The 16,353-nt window shown below is 33.5% G+C and overlaps 2 protein-coding genes across 3 annotated transcripts; one reads left to right on the top strand and one right to left on the bottom strand.

Moving 5' to 3' along the window:
- Positions 1–1,908: 1,908 nt before the first annotated feature.
- Positions 1,909–3,404, bottom strand: LOC114414398. Its single transcript, XM_028378653.1, has 3 exons — positions 3,233–3,404; positions 2,813–3,159; positions 1,909–2,714 (listed from the first exon to the last, which is right to left on the bottom strand). Exons 1-3 carry the CDS (start codon positions 3,332–3,334, stop codon positions 2,243–2,245), a joined length of 921 nt encoding a protein of 306 aa, XP_028234454.1. The 5' UTR covers positions 3,335–3,404; the 3' UTR covers positions 1,909–2,242.
- Positions 3,405–7,231: 3,827 nt separating this feature from the next.
- On the top strand, positions 7,232–16,075 carry LOC114414395. Of its 2 annotated transcripts, XM_028378644.1 has the most exons (8): positions 7,233–7,507; positions 10,477–10,628; positions 10,746–11,731; positions 13,015–13,075; positions 13,154–13,260; positions 13,829–13,919; positions 15,018–15,065; positions 15,734–16,075. In XM_028378644.1, exons 3-8 carry the CDS (start codon positions 10,884–10,886, stop codon positions 15,791–15,793), a joined length of 1,215 nt encoding a protein of 404 aa, XP_028234445.1. In that variant the 5' UTR covers positions 7,233–7,507; positions 10,477–10,628; positions 10,746–10,883; the 3' UTR covers positions 15,794–16,075. The 2 variants fall into 2 exon arrangements, with proteins under 2 accessions (XP_028234444.1, XP_028234445.1); XM_028378643.1 differs by having other exon boundaries at positions 7,232–7,507; positions 10,477–11,731.
- Positions 16,076–16,353: the final 278 nt, after the last annotated feature.

The following is a 16,353-nucleotide window of genomic DNA, read 5'->3' as shown; positions in this document are numbered from 1 at the left end:
TTAACAAATATTTATTTTTTTAATTCAGATATCAAAATATTTATATTACCAAAGGAATTATTTTTATTTGTTCTCACATCTTAGTTTTCAAGAAAATAGTTCTTATGTATGTGAAAATATTCAAATAATTGTGAATATATTTATGAAAATATTATTTTTCTTTATTAAATTTTAAAATCTTAACTTTTTAATTATTGTAAAATTAATAATTTTGAGCATTGGTGTTAATAAGAGTCGATTTTAAAAGAAAAAAATCATAACAAAATGGAACCTTATTTATGGGGAATTATCTTTTTCTTTCGTTTATGATGAATTATTTTGATTTTTTTTTTTGCGAGAAACTAAAACTATAACTAAGAATTATTGTTGATGTTATATACTGAATTATTTATTTCTCAATTTTAATATAATTTATACTTTTTTCTATTGAGTTTATTGTATCGATATAAAATTTGTGTCAAGAATTAATCATTCTTAATATAATTTAATTTAATTGATCAAAAGTATAAGATAATGCAAGTTAAGAGATTTTGAAGGATCAATTATTTAGGAGTGGAAAGACGTCTAAGCTAAAACAGATTTCAATAGGTTTAAGTTTCAGGATTTTCTTCCCTGCACCAGCCATGATTGCGAATACGTATGGGCCAATCCGAATTCGTATGTTCGAATGGGTTAATCCCCATTGTGTTTGATTTATAACAATATTAATTATTTTATAACATAATTTTTATATTAATTCAATTGATTAATACTAATAACGCGTGAAAGTCATCTCTCACGAATTAACAATCCGACCATAAGAATATTTTTAGTTTTTTCCTCTCATGGCTAAGTGTGGAAGACAAGTAAATCCCCTAGGTTTGACATTATTCACAATTATTTTCCTGAATCTAGCCGTGGCAGTTGTTATTCATACCTCTCTTTTTTAGTAATATACCTCGTTTTGTAATTTATTATACCTCCCTTGGATCTCACTCTAACGTCTATTCCCCAATTCCGCTCTCTCCATACCAGACACCCATTGATTATTGATATACTTCAAAAAATCCTTACCCTTGAAGGAACTGCAAGCAGTATATATTTAACAATCAACCCCCCCAATATTAATTCCCATTACAGGAGCTAGCATTCTCTCTCTAAGTTACATACATACACCCCCTCGTCTCATTGGATTCCAATAGCCTGAAGCTTTCTCGTCACTCGTCAGTCACGTTTCTAGCTTTTTCCTCTTATGCTTAGTAGTTTTCTTTAGTCGGTTTCGATCAACCCAAAATGTCTGATCCTAGCAATTCTGACCATTAATATTAATTCTAAACCATTCTTTTTTCAATGTGAGGAGTATAACAAATTTGACCTTTATTATTACCCTCAAATTCATCTCTGAGCTTGTTCTTGTTCATACTTTTTAGGTGTTTCCAAGTCTGTTCTTTTTTAAAATGTGATCAGCAAGTCTTGAATGTAACCACGCACGCAATGGCTCTATCTTTCTTGAGTTTTTCCTCCTCGTAAGCATTAATTTGAGCATTGTAGGATTGTCTCTCAATGACTGGTGAGTTAGCTTTAGAGATCACAATATTTCTCAAATCTAAAGACCTTAAATAAAACTTCATCTTGACTACCCAAATATGATCATTTTCACCGTTAAACATTAAAATTGTAGACGAAAAATTGTTGGAAGTAAACATATTTGCAGAATTGCCTACAGAATATAGTACTCAACCTCACTGTTTTTAAAAACCAAAATACTAAAAAAAATTGTCTCATTGCCCATAGAAATTTGGCTATTGTTAGGTACCACCGTCAATTATCAAATTTTAAAAGGAACATATAAGTATGGGATATGCTGATATGAAATTTAGAAATTAGAATTGAAGACAAAGAATACAACTGACAATTCTTGGGCTATGCTTAAAAAATCTCAAATACTAAGATTTTATTGGGATAGCAATAACTAACTAAAAAACAGAAAAAATAAGGAGAAAAGTCTGTAACAGCAAAGACTCTACTTATTCAAAAGACAAAAAGTCTCACAACTCTAAGTCTCTAACATGAATGAGCTCCAGTTAAGTGAATTGATGATCTCATCTCAACTCTCAAGACAAAATAACACGTGTTAATTAGAAAAGGTAACAATAAATTACAGAAGGAGCCAGAGGAAGGAGAGGCTATATATAGAATGATAAAACAATGACTTGGTAACAGATTAAACAATACATAGATGAAGTGGTGAAACATTTGAAAATTAATTAAGAAGGTGTTGTACCCATTGGTCCAAGACATGAGGTGAACCATACCATGGTCTGGTTGCATCATCTGCACCAACTGGCGAGTGATAAACTCCATGGAAGCTAATGTTAAGTGCACCCTCAAGATGAGCTGATACTTCTGGTACAACACCATCGCCCCATACATCTGCTTGGCCACAAACCTGTTTGTATCCTTGCCCCACAAAGCGAGCACGTAATGTTGTATTAGATTTAGATGGATAGGTGGTGAGAATAGCAGCATCGGATACTAGCTGAGCCTCGCCCTCAATATCTGGATTTGGATTGGAGTTGCCAAAAAGCCTTGCTCCTTTAATATACCTTCCTGCTATACATACATACTTGACTTGAGCCTGAGGGGTGTAAACAGGTTTGGAGCAATTTTGTTCAACATAATCAAGGAGACCCCGCGTTTGATCAATAACCCCTTGCACGCCTTTCGGGGGTGGTCTGAAAGGAGGGGAATTAAGTTGGTATAATATTAGAACTTAGAAGCGTTGATGCAAATGCAATGATAATTGAGAAAGGAAAGAGAAATTGTTAGTTACAGATGAGGAGTTCCAAGGGTCAATAAGAGGGATATATCGTTGGACACTCCAAATTCTTCCATATAGACACGCGCGAGCCATCCTCCTGCCGAGTGTCCAATCAAAGACACAGTTCCATTTGCAGCACCCTCCTTAGCCTCTTGAACAGCATCGTGAACCCTCTCCAAATACCAATCGAGGACAGGTCTGGGTAGCAGAGTGCCACGCCAATAATTGCGGTCGAGCAAACCAGCAGCGTTGCGGAACCAATCAAGCCTCGACACCTTGGCCACCACGGTGGCCACGCCGTACTTGTCGTTCAGCGTTTGCTTCAAACTCTGGTAGTCACCGGAGTTGTTCCCTAAGCCCTGCAGAAAGAGAAAGACAATGAATGCAATTGCAAATGTATCGAGAGACATAGACAGAGACAGAGATATTAACTGGGAGAATAACGGCAGGGCGATAGTTGTTGGAGGATGAAAGCAGTGGCAGTGATGATGCGCTTGAGCTCTTTGGAGAGATGGACGACAATGCCGCATCCATTTCGCTCCACAAATTAAAACTCTCTCTCCTTACCCTTTTTAGCTCTCTCTCTCTCTCTCTACTTTCCCCCTCTTTCTATTTCATTTAATTTATTATAAATAAGTCAAATGACCTATTTATTTCTTATCTTTCTTTTTTCATTCTAATTTTTTATCTTTTAAAAAATTCACATCAGTCTTTTATCTTTTTGAATTAGTTCAAAACAGCAATCAGGTGACTAAAAATTACCACAAAATGTAATATTGTCCCTCTTCCTAAACAAAAACAATCAATGAAGAGCAAATTATCTAGATAATCAACAACAATCATAAACCATGACAAATTCAAAGCTACACACTATAATTACAATTACAGATCTACTAGAGTCGGATAGGATGAAAACATCAACGACAAAGATGTAGACCACGATGAGGAAGGTGGTAACGTCGAAGTTGTGACACAATTAAAGGAGTAAAAAACTGTAAAAACGAATGTCGGAACTACGAAAAATATGCGCTCCACACCACATATTTACACTCTGTTGTGACATATCTGCAAAAGACTTTGTGGCTGCTCATTGACGACGTCGAGAAGATTCCTAATAAGATGTCGTTGACGAGCTTGGCATTCCTCCTCCGACGCCAAGAAGATGATCGTCTAGTGATGTTGGGGTTTGTCGCGGACGTCGACTTTCCCAATAGTCCCACCAATAAAATGCCCTTACACATTGTTGTTAAAGATGGTGCCAATGTGGTTGAACCACCACGTGGACCCCATTGTCTGCACTGTGAAGGGCATGACCCCTTTGGAGATCCTTAAAACTCTAACCTTGACTTCCTCTTGGACAACCCCGTCCACATCAAATCCTAACCCTAACTCACACTAAGAAGAAGAGGGAGGGAGAAAAGAATTAAGAAACACATTTTGTGATATTTTTAGTCGCTAATATTTTTAAATTATTAACAGTGTTAGTTTAAGGATTAGTTTAAACCAATTTAAAAAGATAAAAGATTAATATGATTTTTTTAAAATATAAAAGATAAAAATAAACCAAAAATAAAAAATAAAAAATTAAATAGTTCATTTCACTCATGTAGCCTAATAAAAAACTAGCGTGAGACCCATGCACGAAGCACAGTTAAAAAAAATAGAAATACAATGTGTCAGCGAGAGAAATAATACAAGTGGAAAAAATATATTATTTTGTGTCCAATCAACGTGTAATAAAAGTGAAAAAAAAAATATTGTTGTGTCCAGCCAACGTGTGGAAGTTAGCTGGACAAATTTTATATATGGCATATAGAGACTAGGTGGTGGTCCTTGTTACACGATATTTTGAAAAGTAAAAATGAGAAGAGTAAACAAAAGAGTTTTTTATATTGTCCAATTGACATGTGAAAATTGTTGGATTGTTTTTATAATTCTATTGATCATGACAATGAGGATTAGACAATGTGTACATAACAAATCATGATGTAGGTTCAACAAAGTGCAGTTGGTGTTTTCAAATCGAATTGACACCGGACAAGCGAATGACCAATTTTGGCAGATTTGGAACTAAGTTGATGATATGGACTAGTTCAAATAATTTCTTCTTTTTTTTTTTCTTGTTGTGATTTTTGCCTTCTCAATTAGACTTTTTTTTCTTTCTCATTCTATAATCTCTTTTCCCATCGACCACCACCATCATCATCATGTGCACCAACTTCCCAACTTCTTATGTTGATGATTGGTTTCATGAAGAATAGTTGCAAGCCTAAGGTTCTTGGTAACATTCATAGCGAAACATGTGATTTATGCAATGAGACGATATTTATGTGCAACTTGGTTGATTTAGCAAATAGTTTGGTCACGATTTTTTCGTAAATTCATACCAGTCTATTGAGCTATATTAAGTTGCTATTAGTTTTGATCGGAAAAGCTGGTCAAACCAACCATATACAATAAAAGTTTTTTTGTAAAAATTACATAGAACATAATTCCTTACTAACTTTACGAGGTGTAGACTTTTTGCATTAAAAACACCAAATACACACTTTATTTCTCTCATGTAAGCTTTAAATGATCTGAATATAAATGGCTTATCTCTTAGCAATATATTTGTGTTTGACTGTTTGCATAAAAAAAATGGCTTAGAATCACATGAATTCTTCATTATAAATCAACAAATAGTTTTTTACATTTTTTCTATTATTATCTGTCGCACCATGCTTCTCATTGATTCGAAGTTTTTTTTTTCCTTAAATAAGAAAAAAATAATTATTATACTCCACTTGTATGCAATAACCTTGTAGTTGTAGCGCCTTTTGGCATGGCAACTATAATATAGTATAACATTTTGACGTCCTATTCTAATGGTGTCATTCTAAACCCCCCTCTTCAATGGGGTATTATGATGAAATATTCCATTCATGACTTATAGCTTTATGATCTTCTTAATGATTTATGGGAGTCATGAATCCCCTAATCATGATGCTAGGAAATCATATGATTTATGAAAATTATAATTTATGAGAATGACTAAAATCTATTTGGTTGGTCATAAATATTTGGGGAAATCAAAGTTTTTTTTTTCATCTATAGAACTTTTTTGTAATCTTAATTATTTATCACATTAAATGATATAAGAGAAATATAATATTTTTACCACAATAAAACATTTTTTACTCAACATAGTCAGATTCTCAACTTATGAGAATAGTTTTGTAGGAAATACAAGTAAAAACATTTTTAGAAACAATGTGTCTTAAGAATATTGTCTTTAAATAATAAACCAAATATGTGAAACATACATTCCCAGCTTCAAAATAATAAACTAGAAAGTTTTCTTATAACAAATGCTCCCTAAAATTGATCCAAGTATTTGTATCCATCAGGTTTAGGTATAATTGTGCAATAAAAAAGGTTTAGGTATAATTGAAGAAGAACAAATGCTATATCATGTTATAATATCCTTTTGCATTTTTTAATATTCTGTAAGCAAATATTAAATGAAAAACAAATACATTTGGTATTTAAAAAACATAACAAGTTAGAATACTAATAATAAAATGTTATTAAGTGATTAAAATGATTATTGTGATTTTACTAATAATTACTCTAACATTGTATTTCACATCTAAGAAAAACAAATACTAAAGACTTACAATACTCACATATTCTCCTCAATAAAAAAATTAGATCCTTTGATATATCATTTTTAATATGCCCTTACACATCATTTAATCTTATTTAATTCATACTAAATAAAAGATATTTTTTACGATTATAATAAAAGAAATTAAAACGAATATCTGAATTAAAAAATATGTATAAATTAAATAAGACTTTTTTTATACATAAGAATTGAAAGAGAATGTTTTAAGTACAAAAACTAAAAACTTCTTTTTTTATAATCTATAAAAATCAAATGAGTAAGTACAATAGATTTTAATAAAATAACTTTTTAAAAATAGTATGTATGTCTCAAAAAATAAATATCTGCATTTTAAAAAAATGTCTCAAAATAAAATATCATGGTAGATTTTATATAATATTAATTATTTTTCACTAATATTCTTATATCTCAAAAAATTTTATTTTAATTTTTTAATGTAATATTAATATTATTTTTTTCATCTATTTAATAAATAAAGTTAATTTTGCAAATTTATTATTCTTTTTCATCTATTTATTAATTTTTCTTAACATGCCTTACATAATAATCTCATGTTAAAATGGAGTAATTTTATTGGATCCTATTTTTAGGACATTTGTTAAAAAATTAAAATAAAAAATGTTTATTATAAATATTGTATGAAAGATGAGAGTTGTATATCACAATTTTATCGATCAAAATATTCTTTTAGCCAATCTTATCTATCAAATTCCTAACATCAATGATTAGCATAACTGTTTATTTAAATATTACAAAATTTGGGAGGAGTACCAGTTTAAATCAAGAAATTGAATGAGGAAATTGGGTCTAATGTCACGTATAAATATGTGCAGGGTTGTTTAAATTGAATGGAGAGAAAGGTTGTTCCTTAGGATTCAAAATAATTGTGTGCTTTTGGAACAAGAAATTGGAAGGGACGTTTTTAGAAGTAAAAACCTATTCGTGTTGTGTGTTGGGGCGTGGCACGGCACTCTTTGTCTCAACTCAACTCAATGCAAGCCCTTCGCCCACTCCTTTCCCATTTCTGATCCAATTGGGTGATGCTTCGTTCCTCTTCTCTTATATTCATATTTTTGTTTTACTGTTTGCCATTTCTTTCCCATCGTTAAACTGCAAACTATTGTCTACTTTATTGCTATTTCATACAGAGGTTTAGGAAGATTTTGTTTAATATTGCCTGTGATTTTTCCCTTATTGGAATTCTGCCTTCAAGCCCTAACTAGTAACCTTGGTTATTGCTTTTTAAATTATTTCTTACTCAAGAAGCATGTTGAGATTGGAATGATCCATAGGTTTTGTCTTACTTCTACGTGAAAGCAGTAAACAAGAATCTTTGAACTTCCCTTCCTAATAATTTAAGAAGACTTGCTTTCTTCTGCTTTGGAAGATTTTGATGGATCAACAAAAACCTGATTCAAGATTTGATTATTACGAATCCTTTTCAGAACTTAAGTGGAGATTAGATTAGAATTTCAGAGCAAGGTTTTATTGCTCTGGTTTGCAATCACTTGTTTATATGGAAACAGGAAGAGCAGTAAGCACTTGTGTCATCCATTACTTAAAGTGATTACAAAACTATAAGATTCTTTCTTTCTATGCATTGTTAAATTATCATTTGGTCTTCGGCAAATTCAATGTTATTGTGTTCATATGACATGCTGTCTGCATGACCTATTTCAAGCAAGGATGACGACTTGCCTTTTTCACCTATCTGGGGCAATGATATATTGTAATTCCTAGTCTGGTGCAACATCAATTTTATTTCCCAAAATGGTGCAGGTTTCAGGAAGTCATTGGTTTCACCCACAACTTAGTAGGAGTTTTTCCTTAACTTTTTTAATTAAAATTGTGGGGTAATTAGCATGACTTACATTCAAGTTTAATTTTTCAATATTAGTTTCTTTAATCATTTGTCTAACACATGACTTATTGGTGATTTGTTAATTTTATAATAAACTAGTGATATTTTGTATGACTAGTTAGACCAAGGTTTTATGAACTCCTACTAAGTCATGAGACCCACAACTTCCTGAAACTTGCAACATTTTGGTGAATAAAATTGAAGTTGCACCACATTGAGAATTGCAAAATGTAATTGCACTGGATAGGTATAAGAGCCACGACTTTCATGTTCTAATCGCTATATTTTATAAAAGTTTATATGTTTTAATGAGTAAAGGTTACCTTATCAAGCACAGGCTCTTATCTTGCCAAGTAATTTTCCATTGTGCACTCCCTTCCTATGTGTCAAACAGAGTGGAGAAGTGGATCAGTGTTGTATTGCTTTTTTCTTTTCTTTTGGGGAGATGGTGAATGAGATTGAACATCTGTTGTTTAAGGAGGAGAGATCTTGTTTAGTTCCTGTGAAGGAAAATGCTTTGGCATTTTGCATTTAATGGGGGACAATTTAATAAGTTACAGAGAAAAAAAACAATTAGGAGATATAGCGTGGTGCTGGTAATTTTTTCTATGCGACTTTGTCTTGTATCATAATTATTGATTGCTTATAGATTTGAATTACTTGGTTTTAGAAGGAGCTGGGCTTGATAATTGAGATACACTTTTGGTATCAATGTATCATGCCTGTTAGTATTGGCTTGATTATTTTATCCATGCTTGGATGAGAGAAGATGCCATACCACAAGTTTCTAAATTTTAAAAAATGGGATCAATATCATAAAATGATTTATAAATTGATGAGGTTGTCATACACAACATACAAGTGGGATGGTTAGAATGGAGGAAAAGAGGAGTTATTTGTGATCGCAAAGTACCTACTATGATCAAAGTTAAATTTGATCATACTGCTTTATGTCTGACTATAGTAGTGAATGTTGGACTTTAAGTGCTTGTTTGGTTGTGGGGAAGGAATTACTATTCATGAGTAAAATTTCAAAAAATAGTGTGGGTCCCAGATCTCTTTATCTCTACTTTAATTTAAATATTTCTTTTCAATTCTCTTCCATTCTTTTCTCTTCCACACAACCAAACTCACCATATAGGCATGACAAGAGAAAATTGTGGGAGTAGCAGTAGTGAGAATTTTAAGATGGATGTGTGGCCACACAAGAAAGGTCATTATACAAAATGATTGTATATGAGGAGATATTGGTGTGATGCTCATTGTGGAAAAGATGAGAGAAAATCCTTTAAGCCTTTAAGGTGTTTTGGACACAAAGAAGGTCAATGGAAGCATCAATGAGGAGATTGAATGGTTGTGGAAAAGGGTAAAAGAGAGATCAAGAAGGAAACTGGAGGATGATTTGTTAGAAAACAAAAAAATTTTGACAGGGACTTGGGCATTATGGGGTGTCTGAGTCCCACATTGAGTTGCATGGGATGCTCGGAGTATTTAAGTGCTTTGTTCTCCCCCTTGACCGCTAGCTTTTAAGGGAGGGTTCCCCAAGTGCTTGGGTGCTTATCAATTGGTATCAGAGTTGGTTGTCAATGTCTTGGAAAGAGGTACCTATAGAGGGGCGGTCCAAAAAGGCTGAGTGAAGTGTTGTAGAGTGTTAGCCGCTAGGACATTGGCTCTTTGTGCTATTATAGGAACTTGGGTATTATGGGGGTTCCTAAGTCCCACATTGGGCAGTATGGGATGATCAATGGAATATTTAAGTGCTTGGTTCTCCTCCCTTGACAGCTAAGCTTTTAAGGGAGGGTTCCCCAAGTACTTGGGTGCTTATCTGGTTGTATGATAGGTTAAGAAAATTTAACATCCATAATTGGGTTTTCTTCAAATGATTCATTGTAATGTTTTTTGTTGTGTTGACATATATTTTTCAGGGTGACGAAGAAGGCATTGATTTAGTTTGTAGGATGCTGTTGGCCTCCATCCTGAAATTTTGAACCTTTCAGATTTGCAGTAATTAAAAAATCGATTCATACATGATGTTTTATGGCTAAAGACTGCGATGTCTAATTATTTATGATTGCAAGTCTGTTTTCCCTTTTTATACTCGTTTCTTATCTTTTTCCCTACTTCTGTTTGTGATTTTTAAATCAGGTGGCCATTAGTGTGTTGACTGGATGAGATTGATGGACATGCTTCTAACAGTTCAATAATCTTTAATTCGAAACATGGAAACACTGCTGTCTTGTCTTTTTATCTCTGGGGCTCTATAGCAACACACAACATTTTTTCTGAATTTGATTCAGGTGATAATGTTAATACAAACTTCTGTCCTTAGTTCAGTTGAAGCTGGTCTATGTTATGTATCTGATGATGGGAAAGATGTTCTATGTGATCGGATGCCTAGTGGTGAAACTTGGCAGGTGGGTCTGAAATGCAATAAGTACCCTCTTGACTGGTGTAGAAAAGCTGAACCAGTAGAAGAAGATAAAAGGAATGCTGATGATCCTTACAGATCAAGCTGTTTAGTTAGCTTTGGTCAGCCGTCAACTGCTAGTATAATGACAGAAAATACTACACCTAATATGGTATACAGGAGAAAGAAGCTCTGTAAGGACTCAAATTTCGACCTAGGGCCAACTAATGTGCAGGCAAGTGCAAACTGCCCTTCAGTCATAAGTTCCGCTGCACATTTATCATCAGCGGAGGATCAGCCAACTGGTTTTCAAGTTAAGCATGAAATTGAAATGGTTAAAGATCCTACCATGCCTTCAGTCTTATTTGATAGAGTAGCCAAAGATAGCACACATAAAAACTTAGGTATTAATAGTGTAAATGATAGTTGCTCCTCTTCAAAGCCAAATATGGAAACTGAAATGGATGAAACTGGTGAATGCTCCTCCAGTATAATAGTCATGGATTGCACAAGGGAAGAAGTAACAGAAAAGGATTTCTGCATTAATATTTTAAGAAGCCATGGACTTCTTAAAGAAGATTCCCCTGTAGATAATGTGGCTTCTGGGGAAGATGCTGTTACCACTGGTAATAACTGCTGTTCCAGGTCATGCAAAATATGTGGTGATTTAGACAGTTCATTGAACATGCTTTTATGTGATCATTGTGAAGATGCATATCATCTGTCTTGCTACAATCCACGTTTGAAAAAATTACCAATTGATGAGTGGTTTTGTCATTCATGTCTTAAAAAGAGGCAGAAAATTCTCAAGGAGACAGTTATCAGATCACCAAGTATCCACAATGAATTGGGCAAATGTAGAACTGCCCCAGTTAAGGCTGAATTGAATCCCATACTGTTGATGTTAAGAGACACCAAGCCCTATACAACTGGTGTGCGAGTTGGTAAAGGTTTTCAAGCAGAAGTTCTTGACTGGTCAGGCCCGATGAAAAGGTATCTTCTGTTTTAATCACAAATGTTTGGAACCAAATATTTTCTATGGCATCCGTCAATTGTACTAGATGTCTCTTACATTGCTTTAAATATATGCTTTTACTAAGTTTATTTTATGTGGACAAACTATTCTTTGGGGGTTTAGTAGAATAAAGGGGTTCAACCACTTGGAGTTCTAGTGTGCTTTCAGTTATTAGATAAAGGGGTTCAACCACATGAGTTTGGACAGGTGCTTTTGGAGTAGTTTCAGTTGTTGGAAATTTGGAATGGTCTTTGTTGTCTCGATTTCTCGAATTTTCCTTAGTTGTCCTGTCACTTTGACGGGCAACCTTGGGGTAATAGGGCTAGTTCTCACTTCTCATGGAAGGTTACATTACATCGATGGAGTGACATGATTTTTTGGTTTGAGATTTGAGTACCCTAAGGAAAATAGCATTTGTAACCTTTTGATCTTGAGATTTGAGTACCCTAAGGAGATGCATTCCTAGATTTAGGGTCCATTTGTTGCAATGAGGCTAATGGTCTTGGAAAAGGCCAAGCATCCAAGATAAAGGGGAGTGGATGCTAGGATCCTAGTGTTTAAGTAAAAGGGTTGGGTGTTTGGTGTTGAAGGGTCTTCTTTAGAGCCACATTGTCGCAGCACGGATCACCTACCACCTTTAGAGATCATGTTCTTTGTAGTAGGAAGTGTTTGTCAACCAAACGCTCATCGAAGGGGTGGTCATGTACTTTGGAGGCTCATCAAAGGAAGCCCTATCAAATGTAGGTGTAGGTAGGCCACACTAGCTGGCTATCTGGTGGGCAATTTGAAGTTGATTTCCCTCAAATGTAATTGTTCACTCAATGCAAGACTTTATCTAATAACTGAAAGCACACTACAACTCCAAGTGGTTGAACCCCTTTATTCTACTAAACCCCCAAAGAATAGTTTGTCCACATAAAATAAGCTTGGCCTTCAGACATTTTCTTTTGCCATAGTCTTTTGCTACGCTCCTTGAACCTTGTTCTTTTACCTATACCGTTGTAAACGTCTGCAAATTCACTGGCAAAGAACAGAGAAACTTGACGTTTTACTTTTCTTTTTTAAGCAATTCCCTTGATAGAATAAGGCACAATTAACATAAGAACAGTTGCTGAGATTTCTCTCCTGATTGGGTCTTGGGTTAAGTGTGAGGCTTTCTTATTGTGCATATTTAGTTTGTCTATCCATAAGCATGTTCTTGAGGTGTATATTTTAGCCAGATTTCATTAATTGATTGCTATCATTTTGCTGTTTCTTGCAGTGATGAAGATGCCCTTCCTGAACCATTGGAAATTAGTCCTTCAGAATTTTATAAATTGCTGGTAAAGGTTTTTGTGTTTGCTTTATGATCTTCATTTTAACGAGTCTCAGAGTGATGGAAATGCTTTTCTATTCTGCAGGGAGAGAATATGAGAAATCCTACTAAACTTAGTTCCATTGGTAATTGGATTAAATGTCAGGAGGTTTTAGATAGAGCCAATGAAACTATATGTGGAAAGTGGCGCAGGTAAGTCACATGACATTGTTGTTTTGAATGATTTTATAAGTTATCATTTTGAGGGATGATCTTCTTATTTAAGACTTTATTATCTATGAAACAAAAAAATGATATCCTTAAAACCAAAATTTGCCTAGTATAAGAAAGGCATTTGTGCACCATCACACATTCCTAATTTGGACATGGCTCAAATCTATGGAGAAAGATTTTGCACTACACTTTAACCAATGGTCCACTAATCTAAGAGAAGGTTTTTGTATTTAGGAAGGGATTGTAGGTGCTGGACATTTGTAATATTATATAGTGGACTAGCTCGGTTCCTTGTAACAACCAAAGGAACCAGCTGTCTACCTAATCCTCATCATGTACTTTTAGTACCACTGGTACTCCTCATATATGTAAATATATCTATTTTTGCTGAGCAAAAAAAAACACACACTTTTCTACTTATTTCCTTTTGTTGAATTTGCCGCTTTCATTCTGATACAGAAGGGAGAAATGAGTATTGTGTGAGAAAGAGTCTCTTGTTGATTGTGCTTAAATTTTGTTAACTCTAGCAAATATTTTTCTTTCGCAGGGCTCCTCTTTTTGAAGTTCAAACTGATGACTGGGATTGCTTTTGTGCTATCCATTGGAATCCATCTCATGCTGATTGTGCTGTACCTCAGGTGAAATATATTTAACTCTTCAGCTTTCTCCTTTCTGTTGATTGTCTTGTCATGGAGGTGTTAGTATTTTTAATGTTGAGTTGGAGGACTCAATTTTTTTTTTTTTGTTTTCTACCTACATGTTCAACAAAGCTTCAACAAATATTATGTTGAAGAAGTATTCCATTTTAATTCTGTAACCTCACGTCTTTTATTATTTATGATTAAAGATTTTTCTTAACCTTGATTGAGTATGGCCAGATCTATATGCTCTTGCACACACAATATTGTTGTGTTTGTTAGAGTGCACCAATATAACAAAGATACAACTATTCAGAACTCGGGATATATGGCAAAAATATAAGACACGACGCAGCATAGCAATATATTGATGAGTATTAAATTTTATATAAAACATAATATTGATATGGGAAGTATGAAACAGCTAGGATTTGTCAATTGTCAGACATGTTTGAATATATGAAGATGTATTTAAAATATTTGATACTAAAATTCAATTTAAAATGTAGGAGTGATGTAGTGAATAGTATTGTGCCTTGCATGTATTGGATATAGATATTGATATGGATATGGACAAGGTCTTTGTCCGTTGTATGTCTATCATAAATTATAGCAATCCTGATATCTAGAAGAGGTGTTTATAAAACGCATCACCACCAAGCCTCCCTAGATGCCCTATGCTTGTTGTTGACAACTATAACGTAGTGTTTGTAATTCTTCTTCTTCTTCTTCTTATTAGTTAAGTTGGTAATTACCTGCTGTTGTGCATGCAGAGTTTAAGTCATTACAAAAATATTAACGTACTTATCTGTGAATTCAAACTCTTATATTTCTGAGAAATATTGCTTGTCTTAAATTATGCAAACTAGTTACTATGCAACTGCATTAGACTTTAGCCAGGCCAACCACACGGGCCTTAATTTCAGATACAAGTTGTGCACACGGGGGCCTAGGTTTTTGCATATTTGTCTTTTTTTTCTGCTTCCAAGTAGTTTAGTCTTTTCAACAATATCTTGTTAAATCCAGTATTTTGATCACTGCTTAAATTATCAATTTTCATTTAACTCTATCCATTTCCCCTGTTATTTATTGCTGCAGGAGCTTGAAACAGATCAAGTACTGAAGCAACTGAAGTATATAGAAATGGTATGCGTGAACTGCATAATTTTTATTATTGTATTTATGTCAAAAGAATATTTAGTGATTGATTAGTAGTTTGCATTTGTTGGTTTATACTTCTGTTTTTATTTTGGTAAATCGTTTTTACTTCTATTTGCGTGCTAATTAATGTTAACAGTAAGTAAATAATTTAACGAGAAATTGGTTTGATTAGTAAGAGACAAGTAGGCTATTTTTTACAAGACATTTTAGTTAGTTTTTAGTTTTTTTTATTAGCTGAAAAATTAATTTGGCCAGTAAACAAATTTTTTTAAAAGTTTCTAACGTATTTTGAAACCTTAATTGAAATAATATTTTTTTAAATTTTAGTTTTTAGTTTTTAATTTTTTTTATATTTTTTTATTTTTATTTTGATATATTTATTCATTTTCATTTTTACCTTTTTGTTGAACATAACCTAGCAATAGTCAATTTGTTGGCCAATCCTTCCTCTTACCGCCCTCACGGCAGGCTTATCCCACCATTCCGTTGAAGTTATTTGTTACCATTATTACATGCTTAAACGCAGTCCACTATAATCCATTTAGTTTTGACACCACACATGTACTGCTTTTTATTTTTTATTTTAAAATTTCCTTCCTTCTCATACTGTTGCATTTACTTACGGAAGTTTACCTACTTACATGCCCATACAGCTACGGCCTCGACTTGCTGCTAAGCGGAAAAAATCAGATTGCACACATAATAGTGAATGAAGTCTGGTGAGAGCTGGATATTTTTGTCCTTGTACATGCTACAATTTACATGTTCCATGCCTTCCAGTGGTATTTTGTTTTTAAGGCATGTTAATGGATTTAGAATATAACTTCCGGGTTTTTAACCTTTTTTTTTGTAGTTTCTTTTTTACTTTTTGATTTTTAATATTTTTCATATATGTGGAATGTGATCTATCGTATAGCTTCAATTTGATAGTGGAAACCTCTTGGTAACTAACTGTCTTAGAATCCTATTGATAAAAAAAAATGATAGTGTAAACAGTGCAATGGATCATCATAACTTAGGGTAACTACACCCATCTGAGGGCTTCATATCCGAGTGATGCTCAATTTGATTTTATCGTTGTCATGGAATTACTGGCATCCTGGTTTTAGTTAAGTTGTCTTTTTGGAAGTAAGAATTTGGATTTATGCTACACATCTGAATTCAAATACGAAAAAATGTCCTATTTTGATGCGTAGTAAAAAACCCATTTCACATCAAGGAAATTTGACAACCATTGAATAGCACGCGGTACAGAATAATGCAAAGCACAAAC

The sequence above is a fragment of the Glycine soja genome, chromosome 6, assembly GCF_004193775.1.
Source record: "Glycine soja cultivar W05 chromosome 6, ASM419377v2, whole genome shotgun sequence".
In the NCBI taxonomy this organism is placed as follows: domain Eukaryota; kingdom Viridiplantae; phylum Streptophyta; class Magnoliopsida; order Fabales; family Fabaceae; genus Glycine; species Glycine soja.
This window is presented reverse-complemented; position numbering and strand designations above follow the sequence as displayed.